General features: G+C 34.2%; 1 protein-coding gene across 7 annotated transcripts in view; it reads left to right on the top strand.

Moving 5' to 3' along the window:
- LOC101889778 (uncharacterized) overlaps positions 1-21,460 on the top strand; it is a 322,816-nt gene extending 301,356 nt beyond the window's left edge. For 5 of the 7 annotated variants that reach the window (XM_059119919.1, XM_059119920.1, XM_059119921.1 and 2 more), the window contains 9 exons: positions 860-1,675; positions 7,709-8,233; positions 10,751-10,813; positions 10,878-11,248; positions 15,673-15,872; positions 15,936-16,874; positions 16,942-17,136; positions 18,210-18,371; positions 18,482-21,460. In XM_059119919.1, coding sequence (XP_058975902.1) covers positions 860-1,675; positions 7,709-8,233; positions 10,751-10,813; positions 10,878-11,248; positions 15,673-15,872; positions 15,936-16,874; positions 16,942-17,136; positions 18,210-18,371; positions 18,482-18,603 — 3,393 coding nt within the window. In that variant the 3' untranslated portion in view covers positions 18,604-21,460. Of the gene's footprint in view, positions 1-859; positions 1,676-7,708; positions 8,234-10,750; positions 10,814-10,877; positions 11,249-15,672; positions 15,873-15,935; positions 16,875-16,941; positions 17,137-18,209; positions 18,372-18,470 lie in introns of all 7 variants that reach the window. The other 2 variants (XM_059119923.1, XM_059119924.1) reach the window with 2 other exon arrangements.
- Positions 21,461-23,151: the final 1,691 nt, after the last annotated feature.

The raw sequence follows: 23,151 nt of genomic DNA, 5'->3' as shown, positions 1-23,151 counted from the left end.
GTCTTTGATGGGAAGAGGGCCTGAATATGAACCCCCTTGAAAATACGAGGCCTTTAAACGTTTATAGTAATGCAAGTTAAGTTTAAAAACTGCAAGGTATGCAATAAAATGTAAAGGTACGAAGAAGAATTCATTTCAAATGTTTCCCATTAATTTTCCCATTAGAGAAGGTATAAAATTATCGACAATCTCAATGTATCCTTAAATTTACCTTCAATTGCCAAATATTTGAAATTCTCCCTTTTTGTGAATTTGCTCTCTCCAACAATTAATGATGATAATGTTGATGATGACCGATAACTATTGTCTATTAATACCAAATGTTGTTTCATTCTTCTTGGTCTCTTTCTCTTTTTTCGTCTTCTTTCTTCAACTTATCTTGTTTTGTTCTTTCATTTAACATTTTCAACAACTAATGATCTTCAAACAAAAAAATAATAACAAATACAAAATGTATAAAAAAATTTAATAAAAATGTATTAAAAAACTGAACTGAATTTTTTGATTTATATTTATTTGTATAACACTTTTAACATATACATACATACTTATATAACACTTACACTTATCATAATTTTGCACCATTTTTATTTTTACAACACACCAACATGTTTTTATTATGAAAATCATTTAACCATCACTGGGGTCTTGTATCACCAACACAACAACATCACTGTGTGCCAAAATGACAACAACAACACCAACCAACCAACCAATCACGTCTACATCACATTCATACAATCATCACAACAATGTAATTGTCTCTCTCACCCTCTCTCTCTCAATTTGTCTCTTGTAATTTGTCTTGTGATAACTGTTCGAAACGAAAACCGAAATTTTGAAAATTTAAATAAAAAAGCCGGAATTAACATCGAACACATTAGAAGTGGCTGGAACATCGAATCGTGATGACATCACAGCCCTTAAACAGACCGACTCCGAAACCACGGATAATAACATTAACGAAAATAAAGAAATGAAAAAAATCACCATCGATGATGAGGAGATTGATGAAAGTGTTTCCAAACTGGAATCGGTCATAACGAAGACCATTGAGAATACCAAACACATTGAAGATATACCCGAAATTGTGGTCGAGCAACCGGAAGATGTGCTGCTCAAACAGGTGTTGCAACCCGAATCAGAAAAGTCGGAAAATATTGAATTGAATAACATTTATGAAAATCCCCGGGAGGAAGATAATGAATTCAGTGTGGCTGAAGTCATGGGTTCCCTAACACCTCAAACATCGACCAATGTGTATGGAAATCAGGAAGAAGGTGTGACCAGCCCACGTTCACCCACCTCAAGCATCAGCAACACCAACAACAATCACAATCATGACAATCAAGCTGAAAATAATTTAGATCTAACACATCATCGCCATAATCATCATCAGCAAAATGCTGAACATCATCAACACAATCATGGTGGCGGTGAACTCACCTCCACCACATCGTTAACCACCACCCTAATGACACCGCCGCCGCCCGTTATTCTATTCGATTCAACAACCCAGACAATCACAATAGCCTCGAACGATATTCCACCACCTAATGACACTTCCGCCTTCTCCTCCTCATCATCATCGGCTGCAACAACCACCGGTGGTAGTACAACAACGAATCCAACAACCACAACAATAGGCAATATATCCGTTAAACAGCCGAATAAGGTAAAGTGTGTCTTGTTTTGTACTGTATCAACACATCAACTACAACAACAACTACTACAACCAAAAAATACTGAACCGAAACGAAACAATTATTTTCGAAACCTGTTAGAAAATCAATTTTCAACATTTTTTGCTGTGATTTGTTTAACTATTTGTATTAACTCTTATATTTTTCTTCGCCTTCTTTTTTGGCTTTTACATACCTACCAATGTTATTTTGTTGTTTTCTTATTCTGTTTTCCATGTTGGTTTCGTTCTCCTGTGATCTGTTAAGGAGTTATTCTTATAAAGGCTTATTGTAAGGACGGACTGTATAAGACAAAAAAGGAAGATGTATCCGAAATTCAACTTAGTTCATTTCAAAACCAATGTTTCGAACATTTTCTTAGGACCTGTTGGTTTTTGTATGACGCAATGAAAGTGAAATCGAAAAAATAACCCCAATTCTATAGGCAATTTTTATACCCTCCAATTTGGAAAGGAGGGTATATTAAATTTGTCATTCTGTTACAAACGTCATAGACCCCATTAAGACATAGAGCTTTAAAATTTGGCACAGTAGTTTGCATTGTGTCTAGGATGGTTGGTATTGAAAATGAGATCTATTGGTTCACGTACCTCCCGATATTCGATATCTTGATAGTTTTAGCCACATATTTCCACCAATTTGTCTAAAAATTGGTATTTATAGTTCGTTATGGGTTCTTGTTCTAGTGGCGGAACAGTGTACATATAAGTTCACGTTTTCGTATAGTCTCCATATAAGGGTATCTCCCGATATTCCGTATTTTGATGATCTTTTCTGCATTTTTGAACGGATTTGTAGATAGTCGTGGGTTCTAGCTCCAGTGGCAGAACATTGAATATCTAGGTCCACGTTTTTCTATAGTGCACATATTTGTTTGAATTTGGTCACCTTTGGCACGAATTATGGCCTTCAAACGGCCAATTAAAACCGTCACACGCTGCCCGAATGTTGCTCTGCGGTATTTTGGCCCATTCCCGGCGAAGCGCTTGCTTAAGGTGATCGACACCTTGGTATTTTTTAGTGCCAACCTTTCTTTCCAAAATACTCCAGACACAATAGTCCAACGGAGTGGTATCCGTAAATTTTGGTGACCATTGTGCGCCGGAAATGAAGCGAGGAACCTCATTTTGTAACCATTTTTGGGTGGCGCGTGCTGAGTGCTGTGTCCTGTGGAAATGCCCAAGTTCTGCGTCTAAAATGTTTGCGTGCCCAAGGCTTTAATACACATACATACATTTATTCGACATTTACTCTGATTCCATGGTCGATTAATACGAGCGGAGAGCGACCATCGGCTGTTATAGCGGCCCACACCATCACCATGGCCGGCGCTTGAGTTTTGGTGGCCAACCGAAGATGTACATTTTCCGCTGTCCTCTTTGGCAAGTAAAAACGATCATTTTGATTTTTTACTGGATAAGGAATGTTATCTCAACGGAGAAAACCAAATTCGGCAGTTCACCACCTTCGGGCAAGCGAAGCAACTCTCTAGCTCTTTTGAGTCTATTTTCTTTCTGCGGTGTAAGTTCTTGCGATTTTTGGAATTTCAGTGGCTTAACCCCGAGCTCATTTTTCAATATTTGCCGAATGAAATACATAAACATATTGCAATGTTCAGCTCACGAGCATTTTTTCGGCCACTGCGACGCCGGTTTCGATCAAGTCGCTTCTTTACTTTTCGAACCATTTCTGCTGATGTTGCTGTTTTCTTTCGTCCACTTCCTTGACGTCGAGCTACGCCACCAGTATCATGGTAACGAGCGATGGTACGAGACACAGAAGAATTATTCACATTTAAAAGCTGGAGTGCTCTAACGATAGTCACTTGTGGTTTTCCAGCCAAATAGAAAGAAATCACACTATCACGCTTGAATTCCATCACGAATAACTTTTTTTCTGGAAAATTCTCACCAAAATGCTCTTGTACGCTTGTAAACAATATAATGAAATGTCACTGGAATAATTTTAACAGCTGTCGGACGAGTGGCTTAGAAATGAGAGCAGTCTTTTCATCTCACCCTGTAGACTCCCGTTTTAGTATGGCCCCCGTATAACGGCTCCAACCATTCTCGTACCGATCTTACTGGAATTTGTAGTTTCAAGTAGAACAGATTTGAATCCAAATAGTTTTTCATAAAAATGTTTTCTTTACCCAATGGTGGAGGGTACTAGAAGTTCGGCTTGGAGGAACTTAATGTCTTTTTACTAGTTTTAATTAAATAACTTAAAACAATTCTTTCAAATTCACTTTTGAAACGCCATACAAACCAAAGCCGAGATTTAGAACACAATTGCCTGACCTTAATTGAACCAAAGCCAAAATTTCGAACAGATTTTTTCTCAAGTTCCTACAATAAGCCTTTAATTTTTCATTGGGGTTTTTCGAATTGTTTCTATTTTAAGTTTTTTTTTTTTTTTTCTTAAACCAAACACTGGACAAAACCTGGTGACTTATCTTTAAAGCTACAATGTATCTCAGTTCTCAAAACCATGTCCTTAGGAAAGATACAAAACAACCCACCAACCATTCCAACAAGCCAAAATACCAACAAAAAAAATCTTAAATTTTTTTTTCTCTCCTTCTTTTGAATTGTTTTTCTTTCTTCTCTATGTTGTGAATAATAGTTAGTTTTCTATGGGTTTTCCGATTCGTATTGTTCCCCATTTCTGTTTTGTTTTGTCTTATAACAACTACCTACCTTTACTTGTGTGCGTGTGTTTGTCTGTTTCGTTCAATTTTTTAATTGAAAACAGTTCTTTTTTTTCTTTCTTTTAAAAATCTTTTTTCTAAATGTGTTTTGTATTTATCCTCTTTTCTCATCTCTTAATAACCCAACTCTTTATTGTGTGTGTGTGTGTTCATACATATCTTTTGTATGTTTTTGTCATTAGTGAGAACAACAAACACACAATTTTTTAAGGGGGAAATTAAAATAATTTTGTGTATAACAGTTTAAAAAATGTAGTGTTTTGCGGATTAGACTACAACAAACCTATTTTAGTTATAAAACTGTTAGAATCCCCTAAAATGTGAGAAAATCTTTATATAACAGTTTCGCATTTTGAACGTATACCTGTATAAATACATTTTTTTGTCAGAACTTTTCAAATCTCGATTAAGATGTGCAATAATGTTTGTATAACAGTTTATTACAGTATAAATGCTTAAGTTTCGATCGCTTAAGACAGTAATTATTGACGGTACTGCTAAAAAATTTAGCAATTTGTAAATTTTTTGTGTATAACAGTTTGTAATAGTATAACATTTTGTTATACGGTATGAAACTTTTTAAAAGTGAAACTTTTGTATAATACTATCAATTCATTGACTGGTAGAATTTGCCAGTTGGTTAAATTTCGATACATTGTGTGTATAACATTTTATAACAGTATAACGGTTTGGTTTCTGATTCGATTAAAACCATTTTTATTAAGAAAAATGTTCAACTAAACTGAAAAACTCGACAATTTTTCGTGTATAACAGTTTATAACAGTATAACAGTTTTGCTATACACTGAGAAAATGTTTAAAATTGGAATTGATATGTAATTAAAAGACAATAGGAGCAGGTTTTCAAAATTTCTGATTCAGACTTGATGGTAGCATCAACTACATAGTCCTGAAAAATGGTACCACTGACAGAAAGTTTTCCTAGCGAGCTTAAAAAATTAATTTCTTAATCGTGACAGGTTATAATTTGGGTTGCTCTACTCTCCATAGAACATCAAGTTAGGTCTTCTATCCATAGAGGATTGCATAGAATAGCTACAGAAGCTCTCCTCGCCATAGAAGTCTTGCAAAAAGTCACAGATTTCCTCTTCAATAAATATGGCGCAAATTACTTTTCCAAATAAAATGTTGAAATATCCTTACCTCTGGCCTCAACACTGGATACCTCGCTCAAGACGTAAAAGGTCATATCCCTATGGGTGACCTGGAACAGCTATTATATATGCAAAAGAGCTTTAAAAGGTCTTTTTTTGCAATTAAAATAAGTTAAAAGTTCTCTCTCTCTCTTTCTTTAATGAAGACATTTAAAAGGGGTTCCCTTCAATGAGGGCCCATGAAAGGTCTTCTCTTCGTAAAAAACCTGTGAAAAAAAACTGTAAAAAACTTTTGTATAATGCAATCAATTCATTGACTGGTAGAATTTGCCAGTTGGTTAAATTTCGATACATTGTGTGTATAACATTTTATAACAGTATAACGGTTTGGTTTCTGATTCGATTAAAACCATTTTTATTAAGAAAAATGTTCAACTAAACTGAAAAACTCGACAATTTTTCGTGTATAACAGTTTATAACAGTATAACAGTTTTGCTATACACTGAGAAAATGTTTAAAATTGGAATTGATATGTAATTAAAAGACAATAGGAGCAGGTTTTCAAAATTTCTGATTCAGACTTGATGGTAGCATCAACTACATAGTCCTGAAAAATGGTACCACTGACAGAAAGTTTTCCTAGCGAGCTTAAAAAATTAATTTCTTAATCGTGACAGGTTATAATTTGGGTTGCTCTACTCTCCATAGAACATCAAGTTAGGTCTTCTATCCATAGAGGATTGCATAGAATAGCTACAGAAGCTCTCCTCGCCATAGAAGTCTTGCAAAAAGTCACAGATTTCCTCTTCAATAAATATGGCGCAAATTACTTTTCCAAATAAAATGTTGAAATATCCTTACCTCTGGCCTCAACACTGGATACCTCGCTCAAGACGTAAAAGATCATATCCCTATGGGTGACCTGGAACAGCTATTATACATATATGCAAAAGAGCTTTAAAAGGTCTTTTTTTGCAATCAAAATAAGTTAAAAGTTCTCTCTCTTTCTTTCTTTAATGAAGACATTTAAAAGGGGTTCCCTTCAATGAGGGCCCATGAAAGGTCTTCTCTTCGTAAAAAACCTGTGAAAAAAAAAACGGTAGAAAACCCCTACCAGCCTTCTTCTCATAGAATACCTATAGAAGACCGGTGAAAAGTCTTCTCTCTATAGAATCTCTGAAAACGGTTTCTCTCTATATAAGACATGTAAGAGTCCTATGAAATGCCTTCCTTCTCTCTTTAGATCTTATAGGCTCGCAGACGGCATTTTTTTTTAAAGTCCTCTGATGATTATCTGTCTGGAGAATGCCTTTGAAGAGTCTTTCATCTGTTGAAGACCTCAGAAAGATATCAACCAAAAGAGGTATACTGAAAGCATTGATTTTTTTCTTTGGAGGACATCCATCTGAAGGAGATCTAAGAAAAGCATTTTTCTTACTGTAAAATGCCTTTGAAGGCTCTTCCATCTGTTGAAGGCCTCTGAGGGATATCAAGTCACAGAGGTACTGCTGAAAGTACTGCATTCGTCTATCTGAAGGAAATGTATGAAAAGCATTTTTCTTGCTATATGAGCCTTTAAGGCGCCAAGAAGTCCTCTGATCGATGTTCAATCTGTAGAATGCCCCTGGGGATTCTTATTCAATCTTTTATCTTCAGAAGAAGGACATAAATATTTAGGAGATCCCCGAAATTTAGTTCCCTATGAAAAAACTACCATAAAACCTACCTTAAAGAGTATTCTACTAACAGGAGACTCTACAAAAGTTTTCAATCTTTGGAGGTTTTGTAAAACGCTTTCAGAATATAAGAAAAATTTTAAACGTCGACGAGTTTTATTGAAGTTCTATACTTCCCTCATCTTCTCTATATCTTGTATATATGTACATAAATACAAATAAATAAATACAAATTTTATTATGTTTTTCTCAATTTTTGTTTTCCCCCCTCTTCTCATCTCGATTTTGACATTTTACTACGCAATTCTTTTGCCATGGTACCTTAATTCAAATAATTTTTCGCAAATGGTTTTCAATTTAAATTGTGTGACAAATCAAAAACAAAAAAATTAATGTTTAATTTAATTTAAAAAAAAATATGAACAAAAACAACAACTTTGCCAACAAATTTTTATGTTTTCTCTATTACGACAATGATGCTCCGACATTGCAAACAAAAATAGAGCAACAAAATGATTAAAGTCGATGTCAATAAATACGATGACGACGATCTGGATGACGACGAAGACGACGAGGATAGCGACGATGAAGATGAGGACATCGACATCAATGAAGATGTTGCCGAAGAACTGGCCAAACATTTTGGTTTGATGGAACAATTTAATAGCTTAACGGCAAATAAATCACGTCAACATGTCTCACATATGGGTCACCATCTGGCTGCCGAATTGGATCACTCCAGGGGAGCGGTGACCACACAAACTGTATCTTCGTATGCCGGCGATTATGAAAATAAGGATAATAGACAACAATTTACATTGCATCCTTACTACAACAGTAATTTACTAACAACAACAACACCTCCATCGCCAACAACAACATTAAGTACACCAACAACAACAACTACAATCACCATCAAACCCATCTTCATTAGCACGACCACCACAACACCATCTACCGACACTAACGAACAACGCCATGAGTTGGAAAATAACAGTAACAACGTCGTCGTCTTTACTGGCAAAAAGGTGAAATTTTCATAACTTTTTTCCAAAAAAAAAAAAAAAACCTTCACCCAAGTAAAAAAAGTAAATTTTTTTATGAAAATAAACGCAACAACATATCATGAGAATGGCACAATTTTTTATGGCTTATTTAAATTGAATGTGTCCAGACCAATAGAATCGCATAAATAAATAAATATTTTGAAAGCTATTAAAAAGAAAGTACTGGTACCACCTACTCCTAAGACCGTTTATTTGGAAAAACAACCAAAAACAAAACTTTTCTTTTTTGGAAATGCTCGTAACTTGATATCGATCATAATTATCCTATGAACCAGAACTACTACCACTACAACCAGATCAAATAATTAAAAGGCATGCCAGCGCATGTTTTTGTTTTGGACAAACATTTTGAAATGAAAACAAAGAATTTTACCAAACGTTTTTTTTTTTTTTTAATTTTAGTTTTTAAATATGATACACCATTTCCAAATGTATTTGAAAATATCAACAGAAAATCGCAATATTTAAAACCGTAAGACAAATGTAAAAACAAGTAAAAAAGCTGTAAGTTCGACCGGACCGATTTTTGAATACCCTCTACCATTTGGAACAATTTTGGCAAATTTAAAAAAAAAAAAAAATAATAAAATCCGTTAAAAATTCTGTTAAAATCTTAAAAATACCGAATATAGCCGTTATATTAGCGTCTAACCGACGACGTGGACCTGCATAGGAATTTTTGAATACCAACCACCATTTGGAACGATTTGACAATTTTCAAAAAAATAAAATCCGTTTAAAATTCTGTTAAATTCTTAAAAATACCGAATGTAGCCCTTATATTAGGGTGTACACGACGACGTGGACCTGCATAGGCAACTTTTGTCATAAACCATTACAATATTCAAATGCGAAACTTGAATAAAAAATTCGGTGAATAATGTAGCTAAAATCATCAAAATTCCGAAAATCGGGAGGTGCCGTTGTTATATGAAGACGTGGACTTACACAAACAATTTTCTGTCATAGGCTGTAGCATCCATTACGAAATTCAAATAGAAAATTTGAAGCAATTCCGGTGAATAATGTCGCTAAAAACATCAAAATACCGAATATCGGGAGGTACCGTTATATGGGGCTATACGAAACCGTGGACCTGCACAGACAATTTTCTATCATAGGCTGTAGTACCCATTACGAACTTCAAATACCAAATTTGAAATAATTATTGTGAATAATGTCGCTTAAATCACCAAAATACCGAAAAAGGGAGGTCACTTTATATGGGGGCTATACGAAGACGTGGACCTGCACAGACAATTTTCTGACATAGGTGGTGGTACCCATTACGAACTTCTAATACCAAATTTGAAACATTTCCGGTGAATAATGTCGCCTAAATCACCGAAATAACGAAAAAAGGGTGGTACTATTATATGGAGGAGGAGGACCTACATCACCCATTTTCAATACCAAAAGTCCTGCAGAAATAATACACATTTGAGTAAAATTTTATCAACCTACTTCATATCGTTCGAAAGCTAGAGTAATTTTAACAGACGGACAGGTGGGCGGATATCCCTTAATCGACATAGACTTTTATATTGATCAAGAATATATATACTTTGTGGGGTCTAAAATGTATATTTCGAGGTGTTACAAACGAAATGACAAACTTAATATACCCTCAATACTAATGGTGGTATGGTATAATAATATTTATTTTAAATTATGAAATATAGGTTTGAAAAATATTCCAATCTTTACAAATGAGTTACAGAATTAAAATCAAATAAAATTTTATTTGTTACATTTTGATTATTTTATTAAAATTCATCGAAAAATAAAATAAAACGGAAATTTTTGCCAAAACTCAAAATTGTCATAAATACAGAAGAAAGGTCGAAAAAATCAAAACAAAAAATAATATAATGAAAGTATAAAGTAATTCCCCTTGGAAATGGTGTAAATGAAAACTGCTTTAAAAAATATTGTTTTCTAATAATTTTTTATATTTTTACATATTTTTCGTTTTGGTAAAACTTTTTTTTCTAATTTTCGTAAAATTTTGTTTTGCACTCTACACTTGGTAATCATAACTTTTTGTTATTTTGGTTGTTTGCAAATGTTTTTGTTTTTTGTCTGTTATTTGTAAAAAAGAAAATCAAAAACAAAAAATCTTTTGTAATAATATTTATTAAATGGGTATATGTGTTGGCTAATTTGTGCATGCTTATTTTTCCTAACTCAAAACAAATCGAACTCACCCCACCTATTTGTTTTCTCTCTTTAAAACTTGTATCACTGTTTTCCAACCACCAAACGAACTACCAAATATTCTTTCCCCCCTGAGCCCAGCCCAGCCCCGAATTCTATGCAAATAATCTCTTTTTTATTACAGTATTTTCAGCATTGAATTGAATACGAATTTTTTTCTCAATTTTTAAGCATGATCTCTTGAATTCCGAAACAGCAATTGAACAGGCAATTTCTTATTAATATATTTCAATTTTTTTTTTTTTTCATTCCCAACTCTAGGATGTTTATTATGATACCACTTTGAAACCGGAGGAGGAACAGGAGTTGAGCTCAAGTAAATCGGTGAGTTTTGTGTTAAAATATTTTTAAAATTTCAAAATAATCGGCAAATTTTCTCATTTTGTAGGCCTCTTCAACAACACCCGCTGAAGATTCAATTTTCTTTGCCTCCTCGACAAATCCACCCAGTCAAACGACCACACAAACGTCATCTTCACCATCACTCTCAACTACCCCAGAATTGCCCTCAACCACATCGGCTATCCCTGAGGATATTGAACCCATAGTCGAGAACACACCGCCCATGATTAAATCACGTCTCCAAAAATTGGCTGTCACTTCGGGCAAATCCTTCAAATTTGCCATTCCCGAAGATACCTTCTATGATGCCGAGGATATGACCAATTTACGTTTGGAATTAACCGATAAAGAGGGCCGGGAGCTGAAATCGAATTCTTGGTTACAATTCAATGCCGAAACAAAGGAGGTTTATGGATTGTAAGTGGAATTTAATAGAATATAAATTGGTTTCTTATCCATCTTTATGTCTTTTGCAAGAAATTTTAGCTCCTTAAAGGTGGACTTTGAATAATGTATTTTGAGGGCTATAAGATCCCTAGAAACGTGGGTTTTATCTCCATAGAGTTCTTATCCTTATCTCTTTTATCTTCTTCGAGTTGAATTTTTATAGCCTGCGTCAAACAGTGGTACAGGGTATTATGTCTATGTGCATTTGTTTGTATCATGCAGAAGGAAACGAATTAGAATCACACTCTGAGTCGTTGTATACACATGCGTCCATCTATCCCTGTTTTTATACCCTCAGCCATATGGCTACAGAGGGTATGTACAATTTGATAGGTCAAAATGTGCTTGGACCAAATCCGTTTCAGAACATTTGGAGTCGATCTAGCGGAGATGGGCAATATCGGTCCACTCCTTCTAGTACCTCCCCAACAAAAGGTCGAAATTTTAAAAAAAATTATTTTTTGTACAGAAAGAGAAATGGTAAGCCGATTTTGCTCCAACTTTGCAAATCCTAATATTTGCGTTAAAGCTAGATCAGGTGCAAAAATTGACAATATAGGTCCACTCCATCAAGTACCTCCCCCACAGAGGGCCAAAATTATGAATAATTACAACAATAGCTCGAGATTTTCAAAAAAAATTTGCCCAGAAAGAGAACCCTTAATCCGAATTTGCTCCAAATGTTCAAATCCTAATATTTGCATCAGTGCTAGATCTGGTGCGAAAATGGACAATATTATAGGTCCACTCCATTAAGTACCTCCCCCACAAGGGCCAAAATTTTGAATAATTACAACACCTATAAAATGTAATGTATGAGTCCGATTGTCTTTCACATCCCAATATTTTTATAAACCCAAGATCTGTTGTTAAGATGGTTGGTTAATCCGAATTTGCTCCAAATGTTCAAATCCTAATATTTGCATTAGTGCTATTTCTGGTGCGAAAATGGACAATATTATAGGTCCACTCCATTAAGTACCTCCCCCACAAGGGCCAAAATTTTGAATAATTACAACACCTATAAAATGTAATGTATGAGTCCGATTGTCTTTCACATCCCAATATTTTTATAAACCCAAGATCTGTTGTTAAGATGGTTGGTTAATCCGAATTTGCTCCAAATTTTCAAATCCTAATATTTGCATCAGTGCTAGACCTGGTGCGAAAATGGACAATATCGATCCACTCCTTCTGGTACCACCTTCACAAAGGGTCAAACTTTTAAATAATTACAACATCGGATTCCATTTTGATTTGCCACATCCGAATATTTCTATCGACACAGGATCTGTTAAAAAAACGGTAGAGATTGGACCATTTTTTCTGGTACCTCCCCCATCAGGTTCTTTTTATATTTCACACATCCCATTATTTCCACTAACAAAAGATCCGTTGTGAAGATTTTGAATATCCATGTAGCTCATAAAAAGCAAAATTGGCATCTGATTCAATTGAAGATTTTGAACATCCCAATATTTAAATAAACACAACACAGTCCAACCTAGCACGTCGCAATATTTGTATCATATCCCATACGAAATGGCCAAAATTGGCCCATTGCATAAAGGGATTAAACATTTGAATAATCATTACAGAAGTCAAAATATTTTAAATAATCAAACATTGGCTGAGGGTATACATTTGTCGGAAAACCGACCGATACTTTTTTTTGTAACATTTTCCATTACTTTGGCCAAAACTTCCGGCGATAGGTCCTCATATTCTTGACGGATATTGTCTTTAAGAGCTGAAAGGGTCTGTGGCTTGTTGATATAAATCCGCCCCTTCAAAAAACCCCACAAAAAGAAATCTGGAGCGGTTCAATCTGGCGATCTGTCGGAAAACCGACCGATACTTTTTTGTAACATTTTCCATCAATTTGGCAAAACTTCCGGCGATAGGTCCTCATATTCTTGACGGATATTGTCTTTAAGAGCTAAAAGGGTCTGTGGCTTGTTGACATAAATCCGTCCCTTCAAAAAGCCCCACAAAAAGAAGTCTGGAGCGGTTCAATCTGGCGATCTTGCTGGCCAATGCAAATCGTCAGAACGGGAGATTAGGCTCCCGGGAAGTTTTACTCATTTCTGTACCCGATAAGATAGAAAATCATCTTCTTCTTGGTCGTGATTAAGGATGGCTTGAGCGTATTGGTGGTCAGAAGCTAAACAGCTGATGCACCATCTGGACTTTGTACGGAAACATCTGCAAATCTTGTACCAAAATTCGCTGTAAAGAACGTCGACTTTTACCCGCGTGGCACGTCGTCTGGTCGATGTCAACGACGCATGGCTGCAGCAGCAATATTCTCTGCAGAACAGATACTCCGGAGTCTGACACGCCTGGCATCATCTTTTATTGTGCCGGCCAGAAAATCTGCTACGAATTTCACGTTGTGCCAAAGTCACCAACCGATTATTGGTCAAATAAATAGTCACCAATATTCCATGTTCTGGAGCAGTGTAGCGTAACATTGTTTGGTGATTTAAGTCCCTCTGATTAACTTTATAGAGATCGCTTTAGATTAGGATATAGCTGTCATATGTATCTTCATCCAATTTCACGTTTACTCACGTTTGAATCAAAAGCTCAAATGGGATAGATTTTGGTGAAAATTGGTTCAGACACCAGTATCTACAAATTTAGTGGAAATCGATTCTGAGTAGAATATATCTCCCATGCCTTAGTTCCTCCTGATTCCAAATTATAAATGCTCTAAAGTCATAAACCGCATTCAAAAAAGGTTCGTAGTTGGTATGATCTACTTCACATTACTTCCCAATATAACGTTTGTTACGAGTAGCTCTACTAAATATCCATAGTGGTGTAGGGTATCATGCAGTCGGCCCTTTCCGACTTTTGGTCTTTCTTTATTAGCTAAGAATACATTTTCAGGAACAACATCTCCCTAAACGTGGATATTTAAAAATAATTGCTCAAGGTGAGCTTCTTAAACATGGGTTTTGAAAAATGTTTTTTTCAAGCACTATCAGCTCCCTAAAAGGACTATGGGATTTTAAGGATATAATTTTGCAAGGACTACCAGCTCCTTAAAAGTGGATTTCTATTTATCGGCTGTCTAAACGTGGATTTTTAAAAATGTTTTTCAAGGACTATTGGCTTACTAAATGTCGATTTTTAATAAAAAAAAGAACTATAGGCCCCCTAGATAAAGTCTTATTTCAAGAACTATCGACCCTCCTGAGATTGATTTTTACAATATTTATCGGTTAATTAAACGTTGATTTTTAAGAATATTTTGTTCAAGGAGTATCGGCTTCCTAACAAGAATTTTGAAGAAAATTTCTGGGACATTTTAAAACAAGGGCTTCTGCATCCTAGAAAAAAATTGTTCAAGGACTAACAGCTTCCCAAACGAAGATTTTAAAGCACATATATCGACTCTCTAAACGTGTGTTTTTAGGAATATTTGTTTCAAAGAATATCTGCTCTCTTATCGTGAATGCTTAAAATTACCAGCTCCTTAAACTTTGATTAAGAATATTTGTTTCAGGGTCTATCAGCTACCCAAACATGTTTTTTTTAAGAATATTTTTTTAAGGTCTATTGGCTTCCTAAATGTCGATTTTTAAGAATATGTCTTCAAGAACTATAAGCACGCTAGACAAAGTCTTATTTCAAAGACTATCGACCCACCCCCCCAAAAAAAAAATTGAATTTTTAAGAATATTTATCGGTTCTCTATACGTAGATATTTTAGAATATCGGTTCCCTTTACAAAGGCATTGTTCAAGGATTATCGGCTTCCTAAACGTGAATTTTTAAGACGAGGACTTTCGGCATCCTAGACAAATATTTTGTTCAAAAATAAATGTCTATTTTTTAGGAACATTTATTTCAAGGAATATCGGCTCCCTAAATGTGAATACTTAAGGATATCAGCTCCGTAAACTTTGATTTTAAGAACATTTGTTTCAAAGTCTGTCAGCTACCTAAACATGCATTTTTAGTACGATTTTTTCAAGGACTACTGCCACTTTTAACTTGGTCGCTTTACATTTCCAAGGATTTTTTTTAACGACCATATATTTAAGGACAACTATAGCCGCCGGTCTTTAGAATTTAAAAAAATATTTGGAGAACTTTTGGTCCTTAAATATTGATTTTTAAGACTCCTTTTTCAGGTGTTATCAATACTTTATTCTTCCATTTATTTTGGAAACATTTCTAGGGATATTTTTCCTAACGAACACCGTTTAACGCTGACTTTTAAAGACAATGTACAACACGATTCTAAAGTTTTAGCAGTTTTAGATACACCTAGAAGGGGTATTTATTTTTTAATAAGAATCCAATAAAAGTAAAACAATCTCTGCCTCTTTCAATTGGTATGTAAATCAATAATTGCAATTCCCGTTTTTCTTTCTTTAAAGACCTTTGGATGATTCGGTATCGAAATGGCAATATCGTCTCACAGCCACCGACTCCGGTAATGAATCAGTTGTGGAGACTTTTGAAATTTCCGTGCAACAACATCGTGGTGTTAGGACTGTCAATCATGAGGTCAATATTGCCGTCAAAATAAACGAAAAGAACATGCACTACATTGACTGGCAAATGAAACTCATCAAAGGTAAGGATATTCTCAATTGAATCGTACAGAAATCGTTTACTTACCTCCATCTTGTCTTTTCAGCAATTGCCACAACCCTGGGTGATGAAAACACCAGCTCTATTGTAGTGCGTGAAATTCGTGCCAATTCCCAGGATCCCTCCATTGCCACATTGGTGTATTTGAATGAAACCCTACCGACCAGTGAATGTCCCGAAACAGAATTGAATAATTTGGTGAAACGCTTGGATGCCAATCGCCTTAGTGATTTGGTATATCCTACATTGGGTATAAAATCGATTACAGGCCAATTGATTGGTCCCTGCCAGAAATCCGTAGCCAAGGCCAAGGCACCCACAATTAGCGTAAAGAACTCACCACCAGTACCACGTAACCAGGTGGATCGTGTTGTGGCCACAGCCGGTCATTTGTTGGTCTACAAAGTGCCCAGTGATACATTCTTTGATGATGGTAAAATTACACTTAGCCTTAAGACCAAGGATCACAAAGAGCTCAGTCCCACACATTGGCTGCAATTCGATTCGAAAAATGAGGAATTCTATGGCATACCCAAGGCGGCTGATGTTGGTTCCGAAGAGTACATGTTGGAGGCTGAGGACACAGCTGGCTTAACGGCCACCGATGCTTTGGTTGTTCTGGTCAATCCCGCTCCCAAAAAGGAATTCAGTGTCTACTACAAGGCATTCTTGGGTGTTAAACACGAAAATTTCCATGCCGATTTGCAGCGTAAATTTGTTGAGCGTATTGCCCAATTGTTCGGTGATGCCTCGGCGCAAAATATTCAAATTCGTTCAGTGAATCCAATACATGACACCGACAGTACAGCGATAAGTTTCTACAATACCACGTTGTACAGGTCACACAATCGTTGTCCCGAAGAAGAAATCGAATCGGTGCGCAGTGTCTATCAACAGGATGGTGCTATGCGGGATCGTGTGAGAAAGATATTGGGATCAGAGTTGAATATTACAAATATTCAAATATATCCTTTGGCTTGTAATGGTTAGTTGAGGGAGTGTAAACATTTTGATTGTCTCCGAATGAAATGTGTCTTATTTTCTATTTTCAGATCAAACAAATGTCATCCATCGTGAGTATGTGCCCACAAAGACCGATGAACCATTGCTGAAGTCAACGTTCTCCGATGATTATCTCTACACCATTATCCTGCCAGCAATCATTATTGTTACAATGATTCTAATAGCATCGATTATTGCCTGTTGTCTGCATCGCAGAAGACGCAAGAGCGGTAAAATGGAATTGGGTAAGTTTTTAAATTAATTCCAAGATTTACTTACATATTATTCTCAAAGAACCACAAAAAATAGTTCCAAGGGACTATACATTTTTCAATGACGCACATTTAATACTTGGGTGCGTTATAAATTTGATTGTGCCAACTTTGCATGTCTTAATATTTTCATCAGTTCTATGTCAGGTGTAAAATGGATAATATCGGTCCACTCATAAAATCGCGAAATAAACATCCGATTCCACTCTGACTTTGTACATCTGAATATTTTCATCAACTCTAGATCTGTTATAAAGGTGGTAGAGATCGGACCATTTCTTCTGGTACCTCCCCCACATAGGGTTCAAGCTTTTGATAAACAAACAAGCTCAAAGAAAGTGAAATAAGCATTCAATTCTCTTCAAATCGCACACTGACAAACATTTTTGCTAACACAAGACATGTTGCGAAGTTGATATATATTTGCGATCTTCTTCTGGTACCTCACCCACAACAGTGGTCACACTTTTCAACACTTTTATCTGTCATAACTTGCGAAACAAGTCAGCGATTCTTTACAACTTGCCCCATCTAAATATTTCTCTCAACCAAAATCCTGGGATAAATATAGAAATTATGATTTCGCATAAATCGGAGATAAAAGTTCGATCTTCTTGTAATTTTGCACATACCGATATTTTTATCTGTTTTAGATGAAGTGTGAAAATGAATCAAACTATTTGTGGCACCTCACGCACACTTTTAACATTTTCTAAAAATTATCACATACCTCGTATAAAGTGATGGAAGTAGTCAATATAGCCCAAAACTGGCACGTCGCAATATTTATATCATCTTTATTTAGGTCCGATACGAAATGGAAAATATTGGCCTATTCCTTCGGAACCTTCTCCATATATTCAACAATTTGAAAAGTCAAATATAATTAAATAATCGAACATTCGCTGAGGGTATACATCTGTCGGAAAAAACCGACTAATATTTTCTAACTTTTTTTATGTAAAAAAATAGTTTTTTTTTTTCTAAAATCTCAAACAAAATTGAATGATTTCTATATCTAATTCTTCCTTCCTTTTAATTTTCAGGTGACGAAGAAGAACGTAAATCCTTCCGTACCAAAGGTATACCTGTCATCTTCCAGGATGAACTCGATGAGAAACCTGAAATTGGTAACAAGAGTCCTATTATCTTAAAGAATGAAAAGCCGCCATTATTACCACCCTCCTACAATACCTCAAATATGAATGGTAAGTTATTTCTAGTTGCCATTACGCCATTGAACCCCACACCCATCCCTCATTTTGCACGTAGTAGTAGTTGTTGTAAAAATCATTAAAGTAATAAAGTTTAATTTTAGGTGATAATGATTGTGATGAATATGTGCCACCGCCAGCTGTTGTGGTGGGTGGTCGCGAGGCCAGAGGGAAATCACCGGCAACACCATCATATCGTAAACCCCCACCATATGTGTCACCATAAATCCCCGAGTCCACAAACTGAGAGTAGAGAGTCAAGGACGAAAACTCTAAGGGAAGCTGATAATAATGATAAGAGATAGAAACTGAATGTCCTTTTGTTACAAAATTAAAAAAAAAAAACACACACACAAGAAAACACAACAGCAAATAACAACAAAATCAAATATGATATAAGTAAACTATTGTAAGCCCAATTTAATATAGGTAAGCGAAAGAAACCAACTATGCAAATAAATGTGTAATAGAAATTCTACAAAAAAGGCAACAACAAACAAACCAACCAACCAAGCAGCAACAAACAATAAAAAAATACTTAATAATGAAAATTCGCCCTCAAACACATTTATACACCTAAAAAACATTGAAAAAATTATACATACTTACATACATATTTATGGAATTAAGTGTCAAAAATCAGTTATATACATACATACATATATGAAGAAAAAGAAGATAAACGGAACAATAATAACTTATTTAATATGAACTAAAAAAGGAAAAAAAAGTCAAGAAATGATGAAGATAAGTTAAACGATATTTGATGCTAAATGAAAAAAAAATCATTGAAATTCACAATGACAATGATGATACTTTGTACTATACTTACATAATAATAATATATAAATACATACTTACATACATAAATATATTTATTATATTACTATTATTACTGATCATACTTGTAACTTGAAAAGATAAGAATGCGAAAAGTGAATATTTTCCAAAATGAATTTCTTCGAAATCGCCACAATACCAAGCAAGAAAACATTTTCTGATATGTTTTCCCGCCATTAGGATGTGATTGTTTTTGGTATGACAAAAAAAAAAAAAGAAACGAAATGAAATTTTATTCATGTATGGAAAAGCCAACGGAACTACTTAAATTATAATTTAATTTCACTTTCATATATATACATACTATATATTTTTTTTTATTAATTTTATAAAGCCTCTTTTTTGAAAATCTACCAACACTACCAAGTAATGTAATAATTTGGGAATCCATATAATATTCAAAACCCATTCAATTCGATTAAGTTGATATTGTTTGTATATTTACTTTTAATATGTTGTATGTTAAGAGGATTATTTTCATCTGGAAAACCTAAAAATATTTTTTGTAAAAAGAAAACCCTAAGAATATTTGCAATTCTGTAAGTCCTCTGAAAGGAGGTCTTCGATCAAGTATTTTGTTGTATTTGAATCCTTAAAAATTTTATATATGGAAGGTCTAATATAATGCTTCTATTGCGCCAGGAAAACATACACATTTTTAGAGCCATAAAATTTAAATACAAAATTCCTAAACTCAGCATTCGAAATTTGAATTTATGTACATTTGTTGCCACATGAAAGAAAAATGTAAATCTTAAATTTTTCTTTCCGATTTTTAAAGCTAAAGATAAGAATACATAAAAGGGTTTTTTGTCTGGCTTAGGTCATCGACTGGCTCCTTCGGAAAAGAACAAAGGACCGTAAGGCAAAAAATCGAACTAAGGGTGGAAATACATAAAGCCCTTATCTGGCTGACTTATATCATCGGCTGGTGTCTCCGTAGATGAACAAAGGAGTTTTAGGTTGACTTAGTTTGATTTTGGCCCCAGGCTTATTTGTTCATTTCTGAAGAAACCAACCAATGACTTATGTATTCCCACAATAAGTCAACTTAAGACTACTTTGTTTAAAGACTTAAAAGGACCAGACAAAATGACTTCTGAGCAGATGGTGTGTGTCTATACTATCTAGAATAACAGCTCATGACAGGGCCATGTTAATGTAACAACCACATTTATAGAAAACTGTATACTTTATACTTCTATGTCTTTGTTTTGTTCCTCTACGAAGAAGCCAGCCGAAGACTTAGGCCAGTCAAATGCCGTCTTATTTATTCTCACCTTAAGGGCTTTCTTGGCATTAAACTATATAATTAAATAAATATATTTGAATAATTGTCAAAAATATATTTCTAAAGATATTTTTGACAATTATCCATAACACTTTCACATTTTGGCTCAAATGTATATTTCGATTAAAAAACAAAAACATTTTTCTTTCTTTCAAAAAAAAAAAAAAAAAAAAATTGAAACTTCCAAAAATCATAATGCTGTCGCATTATTAATATTCTTTCATTTTTTATATCTGTACACATTTTTTATTAAAAATACACTTTCACCCACATAAAGAGTAAATATACAACAATGTCCAAATACAGACAGTTCATATGAATATTATATAGATTTCCCTTTGCAATTACACCAAGAGAAATGTTGAAATCATTTACTTTTATACATAGACTGGAATATGTATTAATTTGTTATATACCTTCCTTCTCCCTCCATCTACTCCCCTCTCCCTTTCCTCTAAAACAATATTTTGAAATCAAACCTTAACTATATATCTATCTTTTATAATTAATGACCACTTGAATGAAAATACAACTGAAGTTAAACACTAAAAACAAAAAGGAAATCCAAAAATCATTTTCACAACAATAAAGATTTTTCTTTACTCTTTTTTTTTTCTTTTAAATTATATATCATGTAAAAAATAAAAAAAATTACCTATTATTAATTATAATAAATTTAATTTAAGATTGTTATAAGTTTTTGGTTTAAAACGAAAAGAAAGATAACAAATCATAAGAAGTAATCAATTTTTTTACAACTAGATTGTGTAACACTGAAGTTATAATATTTTTTTCTTTAAAAAAAGAATGAAAACCTTGTTTTTTTTGTAAATGTATTCAATACTAATTTTAAGTCAGCTTTAGAAATTTAATAGATTTTCCCAAAGTTTGTAATAAATAATCTCGATATTTCACAAAAAAAAAAGAAGAAACGAAACACCTGAAAAATGAATTACATTTGAAAATGCATTTTTGAATCAAACCTATTGGCAAGAAGAAAAAGGTCGGCCATTAGTAAAAAGTTTTTAAATATTTGCATTAAGAATATGGGTATTGTATAGATGTAATTCTACACCACCATCATTGCTTATATACTAGATATATTCCTTAATCCAATCACTGCGTTACCATTTTCAGTCATATGTATTTTAATTGAAGGAATCAGCAGGTTAAAATTGGTGGTCGTAAAATGTTCAATAAAAAATCAAAAACAAATGTTAATTTCTTCTCGAATTCAAATGAATGCCAAAAATCTGATTTAAATGAACATTTATAGCGAGTTATTGCGCTTAAAACAGCTAATATAGTTGTTACAAAACACTGTCTACCTTGGCATGCACTCCTCAGAGACTACAAGGAAAAAGGTTTTGGGAATAATAAAAAAAAAAAAAAACAGAACGAGTATCTGTTTAAATTAGCTTTAAGCCAATAAAGTGTTTATTGCATTTTTGAAAGTGTAAAATACCACATGTGTAACAATTATGTGGAAAATGGGGCTTATATCATCGAAATGCAAAATATCGGTCGGTATCGTTATATAGAAACCGCGGACCGATATGGACAATGTTCGAATACCGAATTTTAAACAAATCCGATAGAAAATGTGGCCTAAGTCGTAAAAAATGAGGAATATAAGTCGGTACCGTTATATAAGTGCTATATATAAACGGGGACCTATACAGACACTGTTCTGCTACAATAGGTAGAACCCCTTGCAAACTCTTAATACCACATTTTGAACAACTCCGTTGAAAAGTATCATAAACAAAAAACGTGGACCGATACCGACACAATACAAACTTCTGTGCCAAATTGCTGTATGTAAAATAATGTGGACTGTATCGTGATGTCACCAAACAGGCAGAAATATTTGAAAAATTGAATATATCCTGCTTTCCATAATAGAGGATCAATACAAAGCAAATTTCAGACAATACTCAATTCTATGACGGCACATCCACAATTGGCTAAAGGTAGCAAACGAATCCATTTTTTTTGAGGCGTGTGAAACTTAATTCTTTTTAATTTTTGAGTTTTGGCTTCTTTTCTTTTCGATATTTTATGAAGTAAATCCTGCCAATTCGGAATAAAACACTCGAAAGTACTGCCAAAATAAATCCATTTAGTTGCAGCACTATTTACTCGATCCGAAACTGTTACATAATAAGAGTTTAAATTCGGATCGAATACAACTTTCGACTTGTTCGAATTTTCGACTTTTACGAATAAAAAACTGCATAAAACACTGAAAAATGTAAGCAAGGTCGAACTTTCAATACCCTCCGCCATTAGCTAAAGAACATATTTGTAAATACACGTATCTGGATTAAAGCGTTTTCCACTTTGCACTGCAAATATTAGAGAGATTGGTTGGAGAAGGCAGTTAAAGTTTTCTATAAACTATGAAGTGGGTTGAACCATTCAAAAACGAAAACCTATATAGGTTTGTTATCCTTTGCAAGTGTTAAATACTACATATGGAACAATTCCGACCAATATGAACAATGTTCTGATACCGAACGTTCAAATACCTAAATTTAAATAAATCCACAAGAAAATATGGCATAAATCGTAAAAAATGAGGAATTTCAGAATATACTGCTATATGGGCGCTATATTTAAACGTGAACCTATGCAATGTTC

Source organism: Musca domestica, unplaced genomic scaffold (assembly GCF_030504385.1).
Source record: "Musca domestica strain aabys unplaced genomic scaffold, Musca_domestica.polishedcontigs.V.1.1 16, whole genome shotgun sequence".
NCBI lineage: Eukaryota > Metazoa > Arthropoda > Insecta > Diptera > Muscidae > Musca > Musca domestica.
The sequence above is the reverse complement of the archived record's forward strand: the minus strand, read 5'-3'. Positions and strand labels throughout refer to the sequence as shown.